This window comes from Numenius arquata, chromosome 5 (assembly GCF_964106895.1).
Source record: "Numenius arquata chromosome 5, bNumArq3.hap1.1, whole genome shotgun sequence".
Classification (NCBI taxonomy): Eukaryota; Metazoa; Chordata; class Aves; order Charadriiformes; family Scolopacidae; genus Numenius; species Numenius arquata.
The window spans coordinates 64,310,868-64,335,462 of NC_133580.1; the positions used below are offsets into that span (position 1 = coordinate 64,310,868).

General features: G+C 43.8%; 1 protein-coding gene across 2 annotated transcripts in view; it reads right to left on the reverse strand.

Annotated features, from left to right (window-relative positions):
• Positions 1-24,595, reverse strand: part of PPARGC1A (PPARG coactivator 1 alpha) — a 388,237-nt gene that overhangs the window by 55,106 nt on the left and 308,536 nt on the right. Inside the window, exons 1-2 of one of the 2 annotated variants that reach the window (XM_074147114.1) lie at positions 8,922-9,058; positions 3,593-3,772 (exon numbers count right to left, since the gene is read on the reverse strand). In XM_074147114.1, the coding sequence (XP_074003215.1) occupies positions 3,593-3,772; positions 8,922-8,969 (228 nt within the window). In that variant the 5' untranslated portion in view covers positions 8,970-9,058. Of the gene's footprint in view, positions 1-3,592; positions 3,773-8,921; positions 9,059-24,595 lie in introns of those variants that run through there. The other variant, XM_074147113.1, reaches the window with a different exon arrangement.

Consider the following 24,595-nt stretch of genomic DNA (forward strand, 5'->3'; position numbering starts at 1 on the left):
GTGAATGATGCAGTGAACCATCTAAATAACTGGTCTTGGGTGACTTGTTAACTATTTACTTGCATGAACTTGTGTCAATAGCCAGTGCCCCGAGGGGCAAAACCTCCTTCATTTTTATCTTTCCAGTAGTCAGAACAATGGGCAATGAAAACCAGGTGAAAAACAGAAGTGAGCAAGCTGTGAATAAAAAGAAACCAACTCATTTGTAATATGCATATGTACACACATTGATAAGAAAAGCCTCTGCGCTGGGGCAGACGGTACAGGCTTGACTGGGGACTAGTGTTGGTTACACGGGCGCGTGAGTGGAATAAAGCAGTGACGAACTATGTGCGTGTACAGGATACTGGTGTGTTTTAATACTAGGGTGAAGGCCAGGATCCCATCACACCTAAGCAGATGAGAGCAGGGATTTATACAGAATCATCAAATCATAGAATTTTCTAGGTTGGAAAGGACCTTTAAGATCATCTAGTCCAACCGTCAGCCCAACTCTGATAAAAAACCATCACTAAACCATGTCGCTAAGCGCTAGACAACAACAGTTACATACTATCTAGCCTAACTGGACCTTTATATACTATTAGTAATTTCTTCTCCGTGAGACCCCCAGTGCCACCGGGAGTGTCTCAGCTTGTGGGTGCTTGGCTCAACTGAGCTTCCAGGAACATGATTTGCAGAAAACCTGAGATTTCACTTTCTAAAATACAAGCCTTTCTTAAAAAAAAAAAAAAAGTGCACCAGCTTGAGACATCCAGGAACTTTGCAAAGGGCTTTTGAACACCGGCCTTCACCTAGACAAGGCCACATCTACTGCATCAATACCTCAAAGGAGAGTGCGCTTCATTCAAGGTTAGGTTTGGTAATTAACACTGTACAGCTTGCGCAATTAATGCTGCTCTTGTACTTCCCAACATTTGTTTGCCATTCTGCTTCTTTCCCTTCCACCCCAAAGAGCCTGTGTATTTCTATTTTTGTATGACAAAGCCTCATCTGGAAGCTTAAGTTAGATAAAACATACTCCCACGGTGATACGAGAGAAAAAAAGAAAAACAAAGTAAAAAAAAAAGAAAAATATTTTCTGTAAAAAGAAAAGCCAATGTAGATCAATGGGAAACTGCACAAAACTTCCATTCTCTCAAACAAATAGTTCCTTGCAGAGTATGTGAGATAGTCTCTGGAGGAAGAAGACATCTTCTTCTGTTCTTGAGCACCCCCAGTCGTCACATTACAGAGTGGCAGAGGTGAGAAATTGTGCAAGGTATCCAGCTGCATGACGGAGAATGGGGACAGGGTTAACGTATGAGAGGAGAAAACAACCGTTTCATTACCATCTTCCTAGGCCGAGCAACCAAGAAACGTAAATACGTAAACACTACGAACCTGAAAATATCCTAGTTTTGTACTGCAGTATTGCAAAACGCTATTAGAGCACCATTTGTCCCTACAGGCAAGTATGGGCCAAATGCTGCTGTCAGAGACAGCGATGCAACCTGCAATTGAAGCCGGTGACCGCAAGTAAATCCAAGCATTTGCAAAGAGGACATCAGAGTTTCCCCGTTAGGAAGGAAGCAGCGTTATTTCATTTCCAAACTATAATTTCTGACCTATTAGTTGCTGGCTAGATGTGTTCCCCCAGTTGCATACCACCTATTTCTTCACACTGGGGCTGCTCATCCTCAGACTCACCCCAATAGGCCCATGAGAGGTTACACACGACGACCAGTATCTCGTGTCACCATCTCCCAACGAGGTTACACACAAGCTTATCTGTTTGCCTCACTGTTTGCAACGTGCTTTGATTTTCAGAATGGGAATTGCCTCATATAGGACGTGACAATTCCTATACAAGGCATGTAGGGGAATCGTCACTACCTATCTGAGACAATTATGGACTTGGCAGTTGTGGCCACCAGTGCAACAGGCAGTTACGCACAGGGCATGCAATGAGCCTGTGCTCAAGTTCCACTGGTTTAACTGGGACGATCTGTGTGCTTAGAGCAGGTAGATGCTTAATTTATATTACTTATGTGGAACTTCCACTTTGAAAGTCTGCATCTTCAACTGATTCTTCCAAAAGGAAAAATGCCTCTGCATTTGGCTTTCAATCAAATGAGGAAAAATACATCTTGGTTGTAAGAAAAGCAAAACCACTCTCTCTCGCACCAGCTGCAAATGTGTCCCCTGCCCCCCTGCTACGGACCATCTAAACCTACACACTAACACACCGTGCCCTGCCCGAGGCGGTACAACTGCAATTCAAGAGCAAGACAGGGTTTGGAAACTTTGCAAAACAAGGCACGGAACGCTATACAACTAATTAAAAAAAAAGGGCCTAAGCACAGGGTTTTGCAGGGCTAATTTCATTTTGATTTGAATAAAATTAATTCCATGTTACTTGGGTGTAAATGATAGAAATTGAATAGAGAGGACCAGTTTCAGCTATCAGTTACACTGGTATAAATCCAGAGTAACTTCATCTGCATCAGGGAGATCACTGTGGGTTTAGAGCTGTATACAAAAAAGAAGCATTTAATTCAGGACTTCTTAGGTAAGCACTTTACTATACTGTTTCAGTTAATCTTTTCCAGCCTTTAAACTCCACCGTGATAATTTGGGGCTTCCCCGAGCCAGCAGGCCAGCCATACTTCCTGGAGCTGTGAGAGGCAGCACCAGGAGAACGCTGTTGCACAAGGTCTTCCTGCCAGCTAATCAATTTATTGTCCAATTTCCCAGTCAGTGGACAATCTATGGCATCTCCTATCATCGAGGAGAGAAGAGGGTTACGGTTTGGGGGGTGGGGGCACGGCTGCCCCGTAACCATGAGGCAGAGAATCATGAAGGCTTTACACAGCAAAAGAAAGAAGACTGGAGACAGAGATAAAGAGACTGTAACCTTCCTCTCGTACACCCTGATCCTCAAGGCAGATTTGTAAAGAAAACATTTAAATCTCTCCTACCACCCTTCAACTTTTACTTTAAGACTGCCCTCCACCAGGAGATGAAACATCCCAAACGATGTGCTGGTTCATGAGCTACTACAGCCCTCACATCCCCCCTTTTTCTGCCCTATACATCAACTACGAGGACCTCTCAATTTGTGTGCAGGTGCCTTGCACTGTAGCTCTCCGAGTGCTAAAAACCTTTGCTAGAGCTGTTCCAGCTCCTCAGCAGCTGGCTGCTGTGCTGCACTCCACATCTTGCTGGGGAATGCATGTGGAAGACAACAAACACGCTTCAACTTCTGTTTTCCTTAGCAGCTGACAAGTATGCAACTCCTTGCTGTGATGCCACAGGGCAGTGCGCTCCAGGGTACTCTTTAGCCGTTTTCCTTTCAACAATCTAAAGTTCCATTTAATTCCTTTCACGGCTTTTTTTCCCCCCTCTCTCCAGATCGCAGGCCTGGTTTTGATCGTGAGGATTAAGGGCGCCAGTCAGAACCCGTAAGAAACATCATGACGTTTGTTGTCTCTTAACGGGGGAAAAAAATAGAAAAACTGTTGCCCACCAGGATTAAAAAAAAAAAAAAAAAGAAATTAGGAAAAAAGCCAGCAAGGACTTTGCAATGTGGACCGGCACTGCCTTGCCTTACCTCGAATATGTTGGCGGGTTCATTGCTGTACTGGTTGGAGATGATCTCTGACTGGTCGCTGTACCACTTGAGCCCCCCCAGAAAGCTGTCCGCATCCAGGTCGTTCACATCTAGTTCGGAGAGGTCAAGTTCTGGGAGATCTGGGCAAAGAGGCTGGTCTTCGCCAACCAGAGCAGCACACTGCAGGAAACAGTAACACAGAAATAGTTTCATTAATTACCAGGAATCTATTAACTTTAATATCATGTGATAAGAATTAAGCCTCAATTAAGCCATGGCACAGGGTCACTAGAAATGACTCTTTTCTGGAAAAAGAAAAAAACCACCCAGTAAGTATTAGATGATTGTTAGCTCTATACAGGCATGCAAAAGGGAGGGGGAAACAGGAGGCCGTAAGCTGCCTTCTCTACCACATCTCTGTCCAGGGGCAACGACTTTCCTTCTCCCCGTACCCTTTGATAACAATCGCCTTCAAAGCTTTATTAAATCCAACAGCAGAGGCCAAAGCGTGGCCTTATTCTCCTGCTTCAGCGCGTACCAGTGCAGGTAGAAGTTACAGATGAATACCTCTGGGCAAGGTCTGTCACGCATTTCCTGATGCATTCAGGTTAAAGAGGCACAGCCTGTTACAGCCTTCAGCCCTGGAGGCTAGCTCAAGCTGGAGATAGTCACACTTTTACTTCTGCGGATCCTCACCGCAATCCTTGAGGTCAGTCATGATGGTGGCTACCATATGGGCATAAAAAAAGGTAAGGGTCAGTGATGCTGCTGCGCTCGTTTTCCCCGACGCACACAGTGATGCACAGACCACAGCCACCCAGCTACCCGTCAGGGTCCTGGCAACCAAAGAGCGTTCTGAAATAGCCCTATATTCACCTTTGGGTGACAGGCACAGTTAGTTCACGCAGCCTTTCACCTGCTTGGTGTGAACATGTATATTGTCCCAGTCAGCTTCCGAAGCGTCCCCAGACAGCGGCTGCAGTGAGGGAACCGAATGGGTTTTCCTCCTCTGGCAGCCTCCGATTCAGTAATTCCTAACGTAGAGGGTCTGTGAAACACTTTGGTTGAGGTAGTAAATAAAGTCTAGTCTGCATGGATCCTCTCCAGCAGTGCAAAATGTTCTTGTCTCCATGACTTACGAAGAGAGTAGAGATAATACAAATAAACCTGGAATAAGTGTCCTTTTATGTGCTAGTATGAAGCTAGAGAGGGCATTGACTGACCTACTGAGCAAGAAAAAAAATTAATACCACACATCCACTTTAGCATGGCAATTGAAATGTTAAAAGAGTATCCACCAAATCCATTTCCTAATTATGGAAAACACGTAGCAACAGCTTGGCAAATAGCGGAGTCCCATACGTCAGTGCTGCTTGATGAAGCAATTCCTCCCGCACTGTACCATGCACCCTTGTAACTCATCTCCCAACATCTACGTTGACACGGGTATAACGCAGAACACACTTAACGGTGCAAAGGCACCAGGCGCTGAATGGTTAAAACCTGTTTAAAGTCAGCTGAGTCTAAGGGCTTCCACCCCGAGCATTTCTAGCCTGGTGTTACGGATGCCCAACAGCAGGTCCTCCTTGACTCCCGTCAGTTGACTGGGTGATTTGAATGATTTCCCAACTTCTATTTGGACGGAAATCAACCCAGAAAGTGCCACTTTCCAAAGAGGGATGTCTGTAGGGCACTAACACGCCGTCCACAGACGTGAATTGCTCAATACCGGTTATGTCACTCTTGCAAAGGACCGCCTTTTACAACACCGCGAGCGAGAGCTGCTGAAGGTGCATTTCATTGAGGTTTTTTGTCCCTGGGAACCTCGGCGCGCCTGCAGTGCGCGGGCTGGATGCAGCAGCGCAGCCACGAGCAGAGATTTCTTTTTTTTTTTTTGTCTGTTGGCACAAAGACTGGGTGCAGCTGGTGCGAGCTATAATTTACCAGACAACTTCTCCATCTACCAGGACGCTACGAGATAATCGCGGAATAGGCCAAGGGGCAAGGGAGCTGAGAGGCTGCAAAATGAGGCTCTGAAACCGTAGTTGCTTTTCTTCCTATTATTTAAGGGGCTGCAGAACTTTAAGAAGTCAAAACCCCACTTAAGTAATTTTCACCGCACACAATTTTTTACCGTTATTTCGGTCATAGGAGAAAAAAAAATAAAAAGAAAGAAAAAAATTATAGAGTTCCCTCTTCTTTAGTGTGAGACACAACCTTCCGGCAGCAATCTTATAATGCAGAGATGACCTTTTTTGATGCTTGGACGAAATCTCTGATCTCATTAAAGGATAATCTAGTTTTTGACTGAAAAGGTAGATTCTCAGGTTTGTGTTGGGGAGGTCAGTAGCTTATAACTGATGCCGTAGACTTCTAAAGTATCCTGCTGATCTGTTACTGCTTTCGTTTGTAAAAATAGCTTCACTCTGTGAACCACCTACTTAAACATGTTTACTCTTGGTAATCTGCATTTTTAAGTTCCTACAGTGGGCTTTTGAAGCAACATAAACAATGGTATTAAAAAAAAATCCTGCTGATCGCAGCTTTCGTTTGCCTATAGTGACTGCAATGTCACCTAAAAAAAAAAAAGTAATTGCTGAAATGAAGTATATATGCTCTTGCCAATGTTGACATGATAATAAAATCAATGTTTCTGAATATGACATTATGCTTCTAATCTGAGACACATTAGGAGCAAGTGTTCCTGTTATTAATTTATATTTGGCCTTTGGATGATGCCAGATTTAACACTCCAAGTCCTAAAACTGTCCTCATCTGACACGCTGATATTTACTGTTTGCCTATACATCTGTAACAGGTGCACCTGCATTGCTAGCATACATTTTACTGTCTTCCCACCGTTATTTGATATGATAGTTATTCCTTAACTATGGCCTTAATTTCATAGTAACATTTAGGAGGATAAAGCAGTCACTAAACACAAAAGGCTAATTACTGTGCGTTATTTCACACCAACAGACTTTTTTTTTTCCCTCTTAGTTCAGGCACAAACAATAAATTAGCTTAACTGCACTGACAATAATGAATCATTATAATTAAGTATAATTCTCCATTAACCTTTTGGACGTTTTTGTGCCTTTGAAGGTAAACTAAGGAAAAAAAAAGAAAAAGAAGACTGGACTTTTGCCATATTAATTATATTAATGAAAATATAATCTGTGTTTTATTTTTAACAAGTTTTTCAAACAGCTAAGGGGATGAACTCAGGAAAGAAAGAGAGACTTGACGGAATGCGTGTCATGTGGATTCTCTCTATCAATCTTCGCAACCTTACTGTACATCACCTTCATTAAGCTGTGAAGCACTGGGGACGCTGATCAGCTACAGTGATGCAGGCCTTTATTAAGCAACACGCCGTCTTGTCATTATGTGAGCGAGATTACAATACGTTTTAAGTTGACAGCAAACATTAATGATTCAAAAAATGAAAGCTGCCTCCAGTACCTGCCGCCTGCGATATTTTAGATCGGTAAAGGTGATCCCCCGAGCCAAAGCAGCACGCAGATGCTAGCACTGCTACAGGAAGTGCAATGCAGGAGCACACTGGTAAAATCCTACCCACAGTTAATCCATCCACCACACAATTAATATTAAGATCAAACCCTTTTTTTTCCACTTCTTCCCCCCCCCCCCCTGCACTATGAAAAAGTCATTGACATAAATTATCTATTCTGTTACTAGCTTGAAATTACTGCAAGAACTCTAGTGATTAAAATAAACCTTCAGTATTTCCATATAAGCTGGTTCCTCAATCAGCTCCTAGCAGCATTAGGAATAATACATGATGGAAAAATGAAGCTACGGCAGCTGAGACCCATGCTACAAGCCAGACAACAACCCACAGGATACTTCAGCTACTCAGAAACAATTAGGACTTTGGAGCCAGAAAGTCATCCACTTACAGCCTTGACTCATAATAGCTACAGGACATATGAATTATCCATATCTATTCCACTTTACCAAGAAATCAAAACAAGATAAGAGCAATTACAATATGCAAACAGAAATCAGTGAATACAATGGGAAGCTGCAAATATTTAAAACATGACAAAAAGACTTGAGAATCCACACACATGCTCCATCAGATAGGAAAAAAAATACTGGAGAACACGGTAACGATTTTACTTTAGATGGGTAGCTCTCTACAGCATGAACATCTTATTTAAAAAGCATTGCCTGTAACCTGTTTTTCCCTCCCCCGTTGCCCGAGGGGAGCATTTTAAGCACTTATTCCAAGCTCGCAGCCAGAGGGTTAGTTCCTTTGAGCAGGTCTGTATTTGGGATTCCTCTCCATGGGGTCCAAAGAAAAGTTTGCCTGGCTTCGCAAGTTGCCCGAACTTTCAGGTAACGCTCCATTTTGCCGAATGCAAACATGCAGAAATCCTCAAACCTCACTTTATACTCCAGAGATTACCAGGGAGCTGCTTGCCTTTTTCCTTTTTTTTTTTTTTTTTTTCCCCTCTCTCTCCTTTATGAATTGTAGCCAGCAGAAGCTGTGGATTTGATGTATTGCCGTCTATTTTTACACAAGCAGCAGCGGCGGCAGCAGCAGCAGCAGCAGTTCACACAGTCCTGCATAAACTCTATTCTCATGGTTCATCCTGTTGTCTCTGCTGTACAGTGGGATTTAACCATTTGTTGGACTACTCGGATTGACTGCGAACCCTGCTCTACGGGACATTAGCTACCAGCGTCATTATTCCAATACCACCAGAAGCAGGGAAACGTCTCCTTCCAGAAATCTCTTTTAAAAAGCATCTAAACCCAAACAACAGGGTGTTCATTCTTGTGTGCGTGTTTGAATTCTGCAGCTGATAAACAAGGAAAAAACCTTCGACAGAGCACAGTGAAACAAGCGATTAAAACATGAAGCCGGTGGTTAATTTTAACTTCTTCGGGTGTCTTTTTTTTTTTTTTTTTTTTTTTGAAAAAGAAATGTTAATCTTATTCTAAATAAACATGGCATTTTTCCAACCAGGCCACTAAACGCCACTGGAAAGACTTCAGACACCGATTCATATCAATATCTTAGAGCATAAATATTGCATATGACAGGAAAGCGAGCCAGAGGCACATGAAAATAGTTTCCAACTGCAGGAGATACTGATGACAGGAGCTCAGCTTTGATTTGCTCAAGGCATCGCAGAGTAACCTTAAAATAGCAAACTTACTGGAGTTAAGATAAGATTCGGACTTGTTTGCAAAGTACGCTGCCTCGGCCGGCCGGTCCCCTGCTGTCCCCCCCCGCCATCCCCCCTTTGCACCCCACGCGCCGCCCACGCGCTCCCCCCCCCTTCCCACCCCTCACCTCCAGATCACTCCATACAGAGTCCTGGTTGCACATGTCCCACGCCATCCAGCTGCGGAGCGCCGGCAGGAAAGCTGGCAAACTAGGGTCCAGAGGCAGGCAGGCAGGCGACAGACACTCATGCAGGCAACGAGACCCTCTCTGAGAGTGAACCGAAGGCACCTGTCTTACTACTGTTCCCCGTCACATGACAAAGCTATTAAAAAGTAGGCTGGGCTGTCACTCATCCAGCCTTCTGGTGCCGCTGCTCCAGCCCGTGACGTCACCCAGGGGCAGACCCAGCCTGAAGTCAAGTAAATCTTTGGCGAAACCCGCTCAGACCTCGCCGGCCGCGGCACCACGCTGGGATTCAAAGCGGATTTCCACGCCACACCTCCCCCTCCATCCCCCCAACACACACACACACACACCCCCCCCCGAAACTCCGCTCCCACCGTGGAAGGGCTCGCCTCTCCCCCCATCTTTTTTTTTTTTTTTTTTCTTTTTTTTTGGCATTTCTTGGCTTTGCTCACCCACCCCCCCCGCCCAAGCAAACAACAGGCAGAGCTGTGTTTATTATAAAGGAAAAAGTGAAGTTACCGCCAGCTGAGCGACACCCTGCCTTGCTCCCAATAGCCCGAGCCCAACCTTTGCCGGCTCCCCGGCGCCTTTCCCTTTGGAGAGGCTATCCCAGAGTTCGGCAAAAGTTACACCCCCTTCCAGCATTTTATTATCTTTTTTCGCTCGGGGATTTTGCACCTTGCCCACTATTTTGGTTAGGTTCACTGTTTCTCCTCGCTCGTTGCAACTCAGGCTAGTTTTTCCACACTAAATGCACCAGCAAAATTTCCCCCCACGCCCCCAGCATTTCCCAGGAATGGAGTAAGCATCTATAAAAAACATTCCTACAGTTATCTCACCTGCTACAAGGAGGGAGCCTGATCCTGTTCCCAGCTAGATTACAGTATTTCTCAGCTGCTCTTCAATCACTCCCCTGCCTCGCTGTACTCCCCCCTAGAAACGGGGCTTGTCACGAGCAACTACCACCTGCCTGCCCCATAACTGCTCAGACCCCCAACCTGCTTTTTCCTATAAGCACCGCCGCCTCAGGGGGCATTTCTGTACAAACACCCCGCACCAACCCTTCTGACCCAAGCCTCCCGGTTGTCTCCTCCTGGAAGCCTTTCCCAGAGGAGGGGCGCTGCTGCAGGTGCAACTGGTTTATGATGCCCCCCTGCACTGCATACACAACAAACTCCAGGTACCAAACTGAGCCACAGAACATTGCCCCCAGCAGGGGGGGAAAAAAAAAAAAAACCCACACAAAACAACAAACCAACCCCCAAATAAAGGTCTTATTTAACCGTCTCCACCTGCCCGCTCATTGTTTTAAGTTGCCTTTTTTTTTTTTTAATTAGCTGGGTGCAAAAAGTCTCGTGAAATGTAAGCGCTTGGCTCCGTCGCGCTGGGCTACCAGTCAAAGTCACAAAACTATAATTGATCATCCTCCTCGTCATGAAATATTCATTTTCATTGTTATTTGCAAAGTTGAGTATTCTAAAGGCTAAATGAATTCAATTATTATACAAGGCTATGGCGATTTTGCTGAGAGGAAAAAAAAAAATAAATAAAAAGAAGTACAATTCTTGAAATAGCCTTTCTTTTCCCCGCAGACACTGGAAACTTCAGAAATGGTAGGAGGTCTCAGATATATTCTTAGCTTATTTGTGTTCCCTTGTAATTCATTATTGCCAGTCCTGATAAAATGTATTTTCCCAGCTTGTGCTTAAGTTGCAAATCACATCACACTGTCATATTTTCACCAAGCACAGATGACAAAAATGGCATTGTTTTTACTTTACTTAATTAAAAAAAAACCACAGCAAAATACCGAAGGACTACAGAAAGCCTTTCCTACGAATGATTAAATTAACGGTATTGCTTTGCTCTCGCAACGAAAAAAACCTCATTTCCTTCCCAATTATATGCCGATTTAATGATAAAACTGCAGTAAATTATTAAGATCTGGGGCAAAGGTGAGTACCTCTACCCCTCGAACAGTCAACTGTGAAATAATGCCGGGCACCTGCCTGCCTGGAGTGGAGTTGATTCTTATTAATTATTATCTGTGGATCCATGGTTGGTGGAATATTCTCCTTCAATACCTACTTATAATTGTGTTCATTGACTGTGCCGAATCCATCATCTGGGGTTTTTTTGGGTTTTTTTTTTTTTTTTTTGAAGTTTCATTCACACCTTTTACAGAAATGTATTTACACTGGAACATCTCATATTGCTGTTTTGGATATTTTGACCTGCTCATGTTGTTTCTATTTTCTACATTTCCACTTCACTGCTTTGCCTTCAAATTAGCAAGTTAACTGATAGATATAAACTGTGACCTTAGCGGTGCGCTCACCATACCAGCTTTAGAGATTGGAGAACTTTCCGAGCGCCGCTGTAGACAGTGCAAGCAATAGGTAATAATAGCAGAGTCCCTCAAGAGCTTTTCCATGGCCCTATCCACATTCCGGCTTGAACCCCGCCGGCAGTTCCAGCATCACCTGGAAGGGCTGCCAAGCACGATTCCGACGACAAAAGACTGCAAGGTTTCAACAAGGGTTCCCCATTGCTTGGGAAGAATTTTATTTTTAAAAATCGAAGTGTCTAGCCCAAACCATAATATAAATTTACTCACTAGGACCTTTTTTTTTTTTTTTTCCCCCTTTTTCCCCACATGTTTTAATGGGTTTTTTTTTGTGCCTACATGAGGAGAAAAGCGAGGAAAGGCGGTTGCAGTGGTCGTTTGGAAACGGCACAGCCTCAGCATATGTAAATGAAGGCTGTGAAACCCAGCCAGCCCCTAAGCTGCTCTCCTCAAAGGAAACCTTGTCTTCTGAACATTCCCTAGTAGCTTTAGCAATGCTCTCCCCTCCTGTTTTGACAACACGAAAGAATTGCACAAACATCTTTCCTGGGGCAATATAGGAGCACGCACACGTTATTTGGTTCCATAACAAACGCGTACAAAGAAAACCCTCTTTCAGCTGGTGAAGTCCCTGGGTCCGTTTGACCCAGCCTGCCCCGTTGAAATGTCCGTCATCAGACCACCTCCTCAATCACTGCACTTCCCCTGTTTTCGGGTCGCTCTGCATCTAGTCTCGGTGATTCCCAAATTTTGCCTTTTCTTCTTCAAGGGCCGTAATTCAAGACAGTTCTGGCAAGTCTTCCAACAGCATTTGGGTCCAAATTCCCAAATCCTGATGCATTTTTTAGCAGGACGGAGGTACGACTGCCTGCAAAAACCGGGAGCCCCCTGTCCTTGACTTTTTCCTGGATTCAGCATTCATTTTATCTCCTCCTTCTCTTCTTTCACACACATTTTCTAACTATGATCATGTTTTCATTCCCTGTAATTTTGATTTCTCAAAGAAGCTACTGACTTTGGAGCCCCTGTGATTTTGAAATCCAAAACTCAGTCCCTTCATCATGGCATCGAGGAAGAAAGAATTTCTTTCCTTGCCCCCAAGACTATGCTACTTGCTGATTTTCAGCAAAGTTTGCTACTTTTCCAGCGGAGTAAGGACAACCAAGCTTGTATATAAAAATAGTGGTGGACCTTCGGCAAGGTGAGGTTCGCAAACCAGTTCTCACACCAGTTCAACCCCTTCCGCTCGACCCTCCAAGAGTGAACAGCCTTACAGCACCAGATCAGCCACCGCTGTAGATAAAAGAGCAAACCGCACTCCAAAGGTGTGTTAGCATGAATAGTGTTCTATATAAAGTATATGTACCCTATTAATTTTTTATTAGAAATATCCCTTCTGTGCATCTTTACTCTTATTTTTTGCACAGTCCTTTATTTGTTTTCCAGTCCATTCTCTCTGTTCCACTTCTATCCTATTTGTTTGCTGATTTTTTTTTTTTTTCCCCTTTCTCAGCTTCTTTTCCTTATTTATCCAGTTCATCCTACCCAGAATACACCCTCAATAGCATAAGCCAGCAAGTCAAACTCCTCGAACTTCTGTGTTCATTGATGCAGTAACTCTGCAGCGGAATAAAGCAACGTGCCCTCTCCAATTTTGCTAGGGCAGTTATGAACTGAGATTTGGGTCGGTTTTGGGTTTGTTTTTTTTTGTTTGTTTGTTTTTTAACAGAGGAAAACCACAATAGTGCTCTGTACCAGCCCTCTGAAGAACTCCAGAGATCCTGGCCAAGTTAATTCCTGGCCCAGCTCTGGGCCAGGGGCTGCTGTCTGAGGAGCTGTGTATTAGAGAGTCCAAAATAACTTTCTCCGAACAGCGATGCATTACTGACACTGCTGACACCGGGCTGAATTTTAGCCACATCTGCCTCCACAGACCGAGGGCTCAAATAAACTGCACTGATTGCCAGGGGAATTCACTTGCTCCTTCACATGCAAATGGCCCTGACTGTGAATATTCACTATTAGCGCAGATTAGCTGATTATCAGCGTTAACCCAGCTTGCAGACATGCAGCTCTTCATAACTCGGTGCTTGCCCCAGTGCAGCAGGAGCACAGGCACCCACTGCAAGAAATCTTCCTAATTTTTCTCATACCTCCCTGAACATGTCCCTCTTCACAAGCACATTTCACTTACTCATTATTAAAACAAGAAAAGCAAAGCAGCTCCAGCTGATTACATAAAAGATACATTCGTCACTTGTTCCCCCCCAACATTTGGAGCATATGTTCTCCAGGACCCACATTTCCTATGATTTGCAGGAAAATCCAGCTTGTCAGGCCTGTTAAAAGCAGCATGAACAATGTCTTTCACTCGGGTGCTACTGTTTCGCAGAGAGACTAATCTCTAAAAGAGCATCTACATTTGGATTTATTGCTCCTATATGTTTGAGAAACGGAGCCATACAAACCCATCCGTTTCCCGGGGAGCCTTCAGTGCTGTTTGAGCACAAGACGCCCAGGAAAAACCAAGGAGACAGATTCCCGTTTTGCAACTTCCTGCACGTTGGCAGAGCAGGCAGGACCACATCAAAATCGCAGACCGTTGCAGATCTTCATCATCTCTCCTTTACTCACCTCCCTGCTGATATTTCCTTGGAACAAAAGAAATCATGAAGTTCTCTTTTTTTTTTTTTCCCCTTTCCTTATCCTTCCGCACATTCAAGTCCCTGGGAAGAGACCAAAACCTGCTCAGGTCTGATATTATCAGACCCAGGGAACTGGATTCTGTCATTCCTGTTCAGTGGCTTGGGGCATCCCCCCTATGCACACTCAGAAGCTGTGCCCTTCCTCTCCCCTTCCCAGCCTCACTGGGATGCTCCCACCGCTTCTGGGGATGGCCAATTGTCTTCTCCAGCTTCAGCCACAACAGGTAGAACCTGGGGAAGCTTCAGTATTTGTAACTCTCTGCAGGGCCCTGGAAAAGCCCACCCAGATGCTTCTCGTTACCCCTATTACCATCGATCTTCCCTGGGGCATCCAGAGTGTTACCCTGGAGCCCTTGTTTCCCAACTCATTCATCATTAATGCCCCTCTAGTTTTTACCAGCTTTTTCCAAGAGGGATCTAAAGAGGACGATCCCAGGAACAACCACTACGGATTTGATATCTTAGGGTACAGAAAAGATACCCCATAAGCAATTTGACGGAGGCCGTTCCAAAGCTACCATGCCTTGCTGAGGCTGCCGCCCGGCTGCCACACTGTGTTTGGGGCTTGCTTTGCCACCTGGCCACATAGCCACCGAGCCAGGACCTCCCAGCACACTCCTGGGAGATCCACGTCAAGGCTGGCGGTAGCTAGTGGAAGGAAAAAAAATGCCATTATTTCCATAACATAGCCTATCTGCTCTCTAAAATGGCTGGGAAGGCGACTGCAGTGGAGCACACACAAGTCTGCAGCGCAGCACTGGAGAGAACAGTAACCTTTAAACACTCTAAAATCAAATCTTGTTTTACACAAAACCGCTATGGTAAAGTCGATGTGAATGAAGCACCTTTGAGTGAAGGAACAGAGGGAAAGGCAGTGGACAGCTTTAGTGCCTCCTAGCAATTTTTTTTAATAAACTAGAGATGACAGACAGCCTCACCAACACATCTCTCATCTTCAAATAAGACTTTCTTCAGACAGAGCTCAGTGGAACTGAGTCAGCCTTTTTTCTTGGGCCTAGCTCTTGGCATTTTTCATATTAAAACAAAGTATAACGTGGAAATAATTCTGAACCGCAGTCATCTGATCGGATTTTAGTAACACAGGCCGCAGATTTGCTCTGCTACAATTGTAGGCAAACAAAATAAAATGAAGATATCACACAAAAGAACCGGAGTTGTTTGGTTTTTTGGGTTGGTTTTTTTTTGCTGCTTTTTTTTTTTTTTTGAAATCTGCTTATGCACCAAGTCGCTCTCTATAGGGTTATGCCTGGCAGCAGAGGAGGGTGAGCTCCTGTGGAGGCTGCTGTCGGTAGCCAGCAGAGCTTCACGCGAGCGGCAGCCAGCACTGGCCGCTTGGCCTCTGATGGTCCCGGACACAGCAAGCATCCCCTTCCCCAGCTGCCCACAGCCCCTGCACCCCGTTTTCCCGAGTCAGCCAAGGACAGGCCAAGAGGAGACGGGGTCACCTCACCGCAACAGCCAACGCAGTCTCACACAGACAAAGCTCCTGAAGGATCAGCTTCCCCTGACCTCTTAACTAGTAGTTCCTTGCCAGCCAAAATTGAGCCCTGAAGTTATTTTTAGCCAGAACCCTTCATGAATTGCAGTTAACTTGCAATATGCAAACTAGTGACTAGTGCTAGAGGAATCCCTATGGGTTTCGTGGTTCCACTCTCTGCTCAAAAGTCCAATTATTCATTTTTCTCGGAGCTGCAATATTAATCTAAAAAAGTTGCACAAACGGCAAGAGATGTCATCCTCCCTCCATCCCCAATTCAGATAACTGAAATAAAGGAAGATAAGCATTTAGCCCTGGGGTTATTAGCTGTACCAAGTGCAGCTGTAAACCTTTTGGAGGCTGACCCTCCTCCAGCGATGCTTTTGACGAGAAATTTGTCAGTACTTCCACCTTTGACTCAGAGCCAAGCAAACTAGAACACAGATGGAAAGGGAGAACTGCTAGCCGTAGAAAGGTTGGGGCTGAGTTAATATTTTAATTTTATTTTATTCTACCTGAATCACTTGCCTGCATGCCTGTACAAGAAAATGCAGTAAAGTAAAAAGGGGGGTTAAAGTGGTTGGATGGGGTGACTGCTCTAAGCCCTTTGGAAGGGAACGGGAATTTTTAAATGGATTTAGGCAGGCTTTGATTCAGACCTCATTACAGAAGATGGGACCAAGACAGTTCAAAGTAGAAACTCCTCCACGCATCCCACCTATTCCTTTTCAGGCTACTCAGGCTTCCCCAGCTTTCCCTGAATGGAACAGGGATACAGCGCTGAGACTGCACCAGCTATCACCATTTTGGATATCCTTGTTCCCGAGAAATTTAGTATTTGCTGAACATCCCTTGTCCTGGGGCACTGGTTAGTCTTATAATTGTTTTATAGGTGGGTACCAGTGAAGATCCTTACCCTCCTCCCAAAAAGAGCTATGACTGTACTTTTGTTACTCCATGCCAACCAACAGATAAGACAAGTTTGCCACTTTCAAGTTTGTCCCTAATGGATCTCAACTGTCACAAAATAGCCCGACAATCTGACACAATTAAACAATATTTGTTGTCTCTGCTCTGTTGAACTCCACATGCAGAACAGCAAGCCAGGGCGCTGCATTTAACCAAAAGCATGGATAGGACCGTGTAGGATTCACACTGAAATAGAGACTTCACCGGAGCGTACCTTTCCCTTTTGCCCGTTGCAGGCTCCCCCTTCCTCTCTGAGGAACAAAGAACGAAGGGAAAATAGGAAACTGTCTAAACAGAAGATTATTTTAATTTATGTTGCAAGTTGCTACGCAAAAAAAAAAAAACCTCTGAAAAAGCAGCAAACCAACACCAAAGAGCACTTTATCATAGTATTATTACCAATTTATTAAACCGAGATTGCATAGACTGGAGAAATGAGAGTGACACATCCCCAGGGGTTTTCTGGAGGTAGACCTCCAGCTGTTTCATTCTCACATGCACTCCTGTTTACAAAGGCACGGAAAAATGTTTGTGCTTCAGTTCAATGCAACACAATTTTTACAGTTTTTGCAGGTTTTCTTTAAGGCAGGGCAAGAGCGTGCACAAAAAGCTGGAGACGCACACTTTGGGGAGAGAGGACTATCATCTTCCAGGGAGAGGTTGGGGGAAAACCACCATGATTGTTAATTTGTATCCCGGACAATGCTATAAATCGAAGCATTGCTGACAATTCCTGCCCAGTAAACATGCTCAATTTCATCTCCCGTAAAAAGGCGAGCAGGCACTAAATAGCAACACATTTTGATTTTCATTTAGCCACTTTAACGATAGGTGATGTTAGCGGAAAAGATCATTTATCTTCAGATTTATTTTATACGAGATAAAAGGCCTTGCCAATTTTTTAAAATTCATTTACACAAGTGAATAAATCTTCCGAAACAATAAGTGGGAAAGTCATATTTCTTTAACTTTGCTAAAATCTGAAAATGCTGATCGTGGAGCGAAATAGATGGCGCTGGCATTTTAATCAAGAATATAAAGACTCCTCTTCTAAATAAGAGGCACAGCTTTACTTCAGAAAAAAAAAAATCTCTCCAATTCAGAGAAAGCCTTTTTTATGCATTTTGTCAAAAATCTCTGATAAATCAGGAGAGACACGTGCAATTTTTATATCACCTTCATTTTTAGATCAGTCCCAATGTGAAGGCTACCTAAAAATAGACCGAACCTAACCTTTCAAATATCTATACTGCTGCATACCAGAAACACAAGCTTTCAGTGCCTCTCATGGCTTTCAGAGCCTTGTGCTGTGCCTGCCTTCTCCTCTAGCACATTATCCCACGTTGCATGTCGCGCCCGGGCACGACAGAGAGGAGCTGCAAGTTGCGATGTGCAGCGTGTTTGCAATATGCGATACGCATTCATTCAGGACAAGCAGCAAGATCATCAAAAACCAGCCTTCCCTTTCGGCTCTTTGAGCGGTGCCATAAAAAGGACACCGGCAACGGGGAACCTAGTAAGTGAGGATGTGAAAATGAAGCTGTGCCGGCTGACCCGGCAGCTCCGCTCGGAAAAAGCAAGCTGTCTGGCTTGCAACACACCACTCTTAAAAATATGAAGGGGAACAATAAGCTCTTTTGTCTTATTGTTTGCTACAGTGCTTGCAGACACACTTCTACCCGTTTAAAGATGAGGCTCTCCAACAGTGCACTGAACTGGGAGTGACTGGGGTAGAATTACAAGACAAGCAGAATACGTGGTAACTATTTCTTTGCATTGCACTTTCTGAATTGTGATTCTGCTTGGCCTTAACAGTACAGGTCGAATTCATCCCGAGCACAATCCCAGCAGCTTCAGGTCAGTGGTACCTGAAAAATCAATAGCATTTAAGCTGATGAAGTTATAACAAGGGTGATTTTGGCCCAGGTTGTACAAACGCTTACTTTTATTGTATATATTCTTCACTGGGTATTATGCTTGAATGGATATATTTCCATGTTCTCTACTGCTAACCACTCTGCTTAGCAGGTCCTGAAGCCACACCAGGAGCTGGAACAGGAGAAATCTGTACTAAACCAGGTTGTGGGGCTGCCCTGGAGGCTTTGAGCAACTGCGGCTTTTGCTTACACGAAATAAAAAATCACCCTTGTACCAGTTGTGAGCTAGCTGCTCCTAGCAGGAAGGAGCTCGGAAAGACTTGCTTTTCTTTGTTTACTGTCATGCTCTGCTCCGACAGAGTCAAAAGTTTATCAAGGCATTTTACTCTGTCAAAAAAATGAACAAAATAACTTATGCTGATCAAACAATGAAACAAAGCAGCAACAGACTAAATGAGTTCTCTCAAAGAATTTTGGATGGAAAATGTCTTACCTGCTGACAAGGAAGCAGGAATAGCAAACAAAGGCATAGGAATAAAAACTATTCAATAAAATATCGATTTCATTATCACCACCTATTCAACTTAATTTTCTTGGCATCCATATCCCTAATGCAGGTTTGTGATAGATCGTACAATCACTTTTTAATTAAGCCCTACTGTGCTTTGTATTAAGAACAAGGCAGTAGACATTATGGCACAATATATCTACCAAAATATTTAATGCTTATCCTTTTCATTTTGGTATTTAAAAGTTGTTCTCTTAGGAGGTGGTATCAGTATTTAACAACATTCTTGACAGCAAGTATAAAAAACAAAAAGCTTCATACTTAATCTAGCCATGTCAAAACTGAAACCCCTTAAAATAATTGCTTTCTGAATATATGGTATTTCCATTGCATTATTTTATTATTACCCAGCTTTCAACGTCTTGAAGATGCAAAACTAGCTCCCTCTCCCACATACTGATGAGATACGAAGTGGCAGGAGGATAGAAAACTGACGTTTGACCAATACAGTTGAATGGTACATGAAACAGATGCTGTTGTGGTACAAGAGATACTTCACGAGAAGCTGTAGAAGACTGGAAGTTTCCTGGGGTGGTAGTATTTTCTCTGGTTTTTAGGCCTCTTTTGGTATATCGCAGCTCTGCTGCTTGTGATGGGGCAGATCCTGTAACACAACAGCAGCTCTTCTTCCAGTAGAGTACTGGCACTTTTCAGAGGGCAACATTCACTTTAATTACTAAAATGTACCCACCTTCTTCTTCCAAGGAAGAAAAGGCTGTTGTTGCATATATAATGTAGTTTTAGTTTTTAATGCCAGAAATGAATCAGTAAACATAGTTACATTATGGTATACTATTTCTTATTCTGTACCCATAGTAACCAAATTAATCTCAAGGCGCTGCTGGCATTAATTCAATCTGAAGCTCATACTTTGGATTTCACATAGGTGCCTTCATCCTATTCTTCTTCTCAACTAATAAAATGTTAATATATGGCAATATATTTATTTCTGGTTCAGTTCAAGTTGAGGAGTGCAGTACTTTGCAGAAACCTAATTAATATCAATCATATATTACAAGACTCTGTGGTTTACTATACAAAAAAATGGTGCTAGCACATGAGGGTGAAACAGATGACCCAAGTATTCATTTCCAGCTGTAATGTCTCTTTCTCCAGGATAGGGGTGGCCAGTTTTTCCTTACCCTTCAATCCCCATTTAAAAAAAAATCTATAACATAGACCAAGAACTACACTAAATATAGCACATGTCCTAAAAAAAAACAAGGGGAAGGAGATCTTGGAGCATAAGACACTGATAGCTCCCCTCTGTACCACCGTGATTTGGGCGCATACTGGCAATAAGCTAGATCCCACAGTGTCCCAGCAGTGCTGTCTTCAGCAACACCCACTGGTGCAGTTTTTCCACTGGGACTTACCAGCCCCCAGCAAAAAACCAAAAAATCTGGTTGTTAGTGAAAACACCTCTCCACAGCCCAGGAATTGGGCTTGAACTGCTCAGGAGACATAAGCAGCTCAACAGCTGCTGTGTGGCCACCCTAATCTAGACCATGGCAAAAAGAAACACAGTTCTCTTCTCAGGGCTTGATGTGGGAAACCTGAGAATCCAGGCATACTACTGACCCAAACTCTCAAAATCTACGCTACTCCCCATAGTTACAGAGGTTTTGCAGCACCATTCAGGGGCAGTTAACATTTCTTGGAGCCTTCTTTTCCCAGCTGCTTGCAGTCCCATTGATTCCCAAGAGCACGAGCGTCCCCAAGAATTTTGGTGCTTTCAAAATGCTCACCTTTGAGAAATTACTGCACTGAACCATGCCTGGCTTGATCCAACCACTGCCAGAGCAAGAGGGCCAGATTCTGTCATCCTTATTCACCATGCGCAACAAGCAGGGTGTGCTGGCGTGAGGAGGTAAGGCGATGCTTCTGGCTGAGCAGAGGGGGTGTGGGTGCGCTGTGGCTCACCAGGTGAAGATTTCCACTCCGAAAAGAAGCACTGTTACTCCAGCGCTGCTCTGCATGGAAGATCAGACCTCAAGCCGTACGTGGGTCATACAGCTGTAGCAAAGCTTGACCCATAGAATCATATAATGGTTTGGGTTGGAAGGGACTTTAAAGATCATCAAGTTCTAACCCCGCTGCCATGGGCAGGGACACCTCCCACCAGAGCAGGTTGCTCAAAGCCCCATCCAGCTGGCCTTGAACACCTCCAGGGAGAAGGCATCCACAACTTCTCTGAGCAACCCAGGGCTTTGCGGAAGGACCCTGACCCACCTCAAACAAGGCTCCACGCTTTGGGACCGTATTGAACATCTGGGTTTTCAGAGTCCCCCTGATTATTTCAGGTTCTGCCTCGGTAATGGAGCAGTAAATCTCTCAGGGGCCCTAGTGTGCCCCTGGGCATTCACGCAGGGCTCCCACTGGCCTTGGGCTCTGCCTGTATACTGCATCCAAGGGCACAATATAGTCCTTCACTTTTACCAACTGCTACAGAGTAAAAATTCCTAGAATGGCTCAAACACATACCAGCTCAAATCTGGGTACTTTCAGACTTCTTCTTTTCCCTTCCAAATTATGTGCTTTGCCAGCTTCAAAAAACAGATGGAAAATACGTCCCTAAATGTGCACCCTTGTGATCATTCCAAAGGGAAAGCAGCACCAAGTAGCTTAAAACGTTTGCTAGAAAAAGTATTTTCCATATCATGCAAATAGCAGACAAAAATAACTGCTAGGCAATTGATATACATACAAATATTGGTTATTTTAAACAGTAATTTGTTATTGAGGACATTGCACTGAAATATTATAATATTCAATTTCCTCCATATTTGCATGGAAAAGGAGCTGGAGAGCACATGATCATTCATTTAACTATTACATAAATACGTCTATCATAAGATCACACGGCTTTCAAGCCAGAGTTCAAACACATGTTTAATGCATGAGAGTATGATGAAGAAACTTGTGAACTCACGGGTCTCGTCGCCCAATCTCAATCAGATACGGGCTGGGTGTAAATATGTACAGTATCATGTGCTTTCCAATAGCACCGTGTCTCCAGGGAGCAGTCTGACATCAGCAAAGGAGACAGGTGGTTCCCTTTCCAACCCAGGAGGGGGGAAAAAAAAATGGAGTTAAGACACTGTGTAAATATAGCAGTATTTTTTCCTCGGTGTTTTGCTACGGTTTTCATCCCTTAATGAAAACTTCAGTGCATGAACAATTCTCGTAACATCTTTGCTACAAATCAGTGAGTGGATGTCACGTCCTAAGATATTTATAACCCTAAAGGTAGTGGTAAGTGATACCACTTGGCAGCCTCGGTTTAGAAGTGCTGAAGATTTTTGCCTTTTGGTTTGCTAAGAAAGGAGTTCCAAGAAGCCACAAACCCCGAGTTTCCTTGCTTTAAATGTATCCCTTTCCTACAGCAGGTCACTGTTACTAATAATGCCTGTAAGAGTGACAAACAACAGTCAATCACAGGCACGGAGCGGGTCACAACTGCTTTTAGCTCGCTCGACTTTGTAAACTCCAGCAGTGTGCGATATGCTAAACCCTGCACAATCCACAGTCATTTGATTTTGAACCTCACATTACAAGAATTCACACACACCCTAACCTTCCTATAGAATAACCCAATTCAGCCTTTCTTCCCTATCTGTACACAGATAGTTGTGGTTTTTTTTTTTCACACAGTGACAGCCACTGCCTCTTAAACCATTTTCTTTTGTTGCATTTCCTTAGAAACACAAATCTTGTTCCTTGGCAGCAGTTGCTGTAAGTGCTGTACCACATGCCCAAACTAGTTCTCACTCACAGCTTTAATTCACAGTAAGTGGCACGAAAGGAGGTCAACACTTCTCAGAAACCACTTTCAGTTCTTTGCTTCAGTATCTATTCTATAAAGCCATCCGCCCTAACAGAAAGTTGTTTCTCATATTGCGGCCCTTGCTTTTTTATGATTGCCATCTTTATAGAATGGGCTGCAGAATATACGATGGAATAAAAGAAGATTATTCCTGGAATCACATTCCTGGTCTCCCTTTTGTAATATTCTAAAAATATAGGTAAAAAAATTAAAATTAATACTTTCTACAGCAAAACCAAAATGTCCCTTGAGTGTTTTCTTTTCCTCCATGCAAAAAGACTGCATATAAATGGCATCTTGCATCTCACTGTCAATCACTATGTCTTACTTTCAGATCAATTTGCTTGCCCACAGAAAGATTATTTTTTTTTATCAACCCGACCGACACATCATGGAGGTTGAAAATCAAACAGCCTTCTTTCTGCCGTGATGCCTTGCTGGCAAGAGGAATGGCCTTGCTGACAATATTTTGCTGTCACATTTGCCTCTACAGCTTCACTGCCTTCTCTGTGATCAATGAAAACAGATTTTGACCTCATCTATTTCATTTCAGACCATATTCTGCCCTGAGACACACGAGTACAACCTATCATAGTTATAGTGGCAATTGGGGCAGAATTTGTTCCTTTCCTGACAATTCAATATGTGATTCATGAACCAGAATTGAAACCGACTCTCCTTTCCTAGAGCTCCTCTGGTTCTTTGGCATTAGCATCAGTAAAAAAAGCAGCAAAGATGAATTTATGTTGGTCGTATCAGCAGAACTGGCTGGGTAGTCAATAATCAGGCTGCTCAGCAAGATGCTACCAGACCAGAAGTTAGTTATTGTATTTTATTTGCACAGCTTATTCTGTAGTCTGTTTTCTTCCTTCACTTATCCCTCCGTTGTTTAACTAATATGGGATCATAGGACCTGGAAAAACACCTCCTGGTCTTGAACATTTCTAATTGGCTTAATAAAGTAAACAGAAAAAAAAAGATAATCCTCTCCACAACCATCTCCTTATAAAACACAAACCCACACCACCAGACGTGGAATACTCGGTGTATTCACAGAGTACGCAGTTGCAGGCAGTAACCGGATGATCGAGTTTCCCATTAATCCCCAAGACAATGGACCACTTTGGAAAATACAGGCCCCGTTTATATTCACACATCCCTCCATGGGCCAACACCTGCCTGCACAGCAGAGGCGAGAACACTCCAGCGTACAAGGTACGACACGGAGACGTACGAATGCCACCTGAGAGGTGCATCAGATCTGCTGAGCAACGTATGCTGTGGGGCGCTCTCTATGCACAACCCACAGATGGAGGTGAGTCTCCTTGAGACCACCCAGGGAGATTTGGCGCTTCAGAGCCAACACCAGGAGCTCATGTTTTGAACTCTGGAGGTCCCCAGTGTCTCACTTGAGAGGACAGGCACTGCATGCATATATTGTATTGTGATTATCTGCAGGACTGAGTTCCCAAGTAGAGGCAAGGTTGACATCACTTTGAAAACCTCATCCAAGACGTCTAATGAACTGCATACAGGAGACTCATCTACAGGAGATTTGGCATACGGTAAAAATAAACTCCTTAATATAACAAAAGCACTAATCAACATATTGCATATTAGGCCTGCAAAGCGCCAATTATCTGATGAAGAGGAGTAATACTGGATGGTTCCAGTTCCCTCAGTTATTTAATTATTTACATCAACGGAAGTTAAGGAGAACAATGCCTACAGAACCTCACACGAAAACACACATGAAGGACTTGAGCCTAGATTTGAGTTCAGATTTGAAGGTAAGAGGAGAAAAAACCTATTCGGTGATAAACC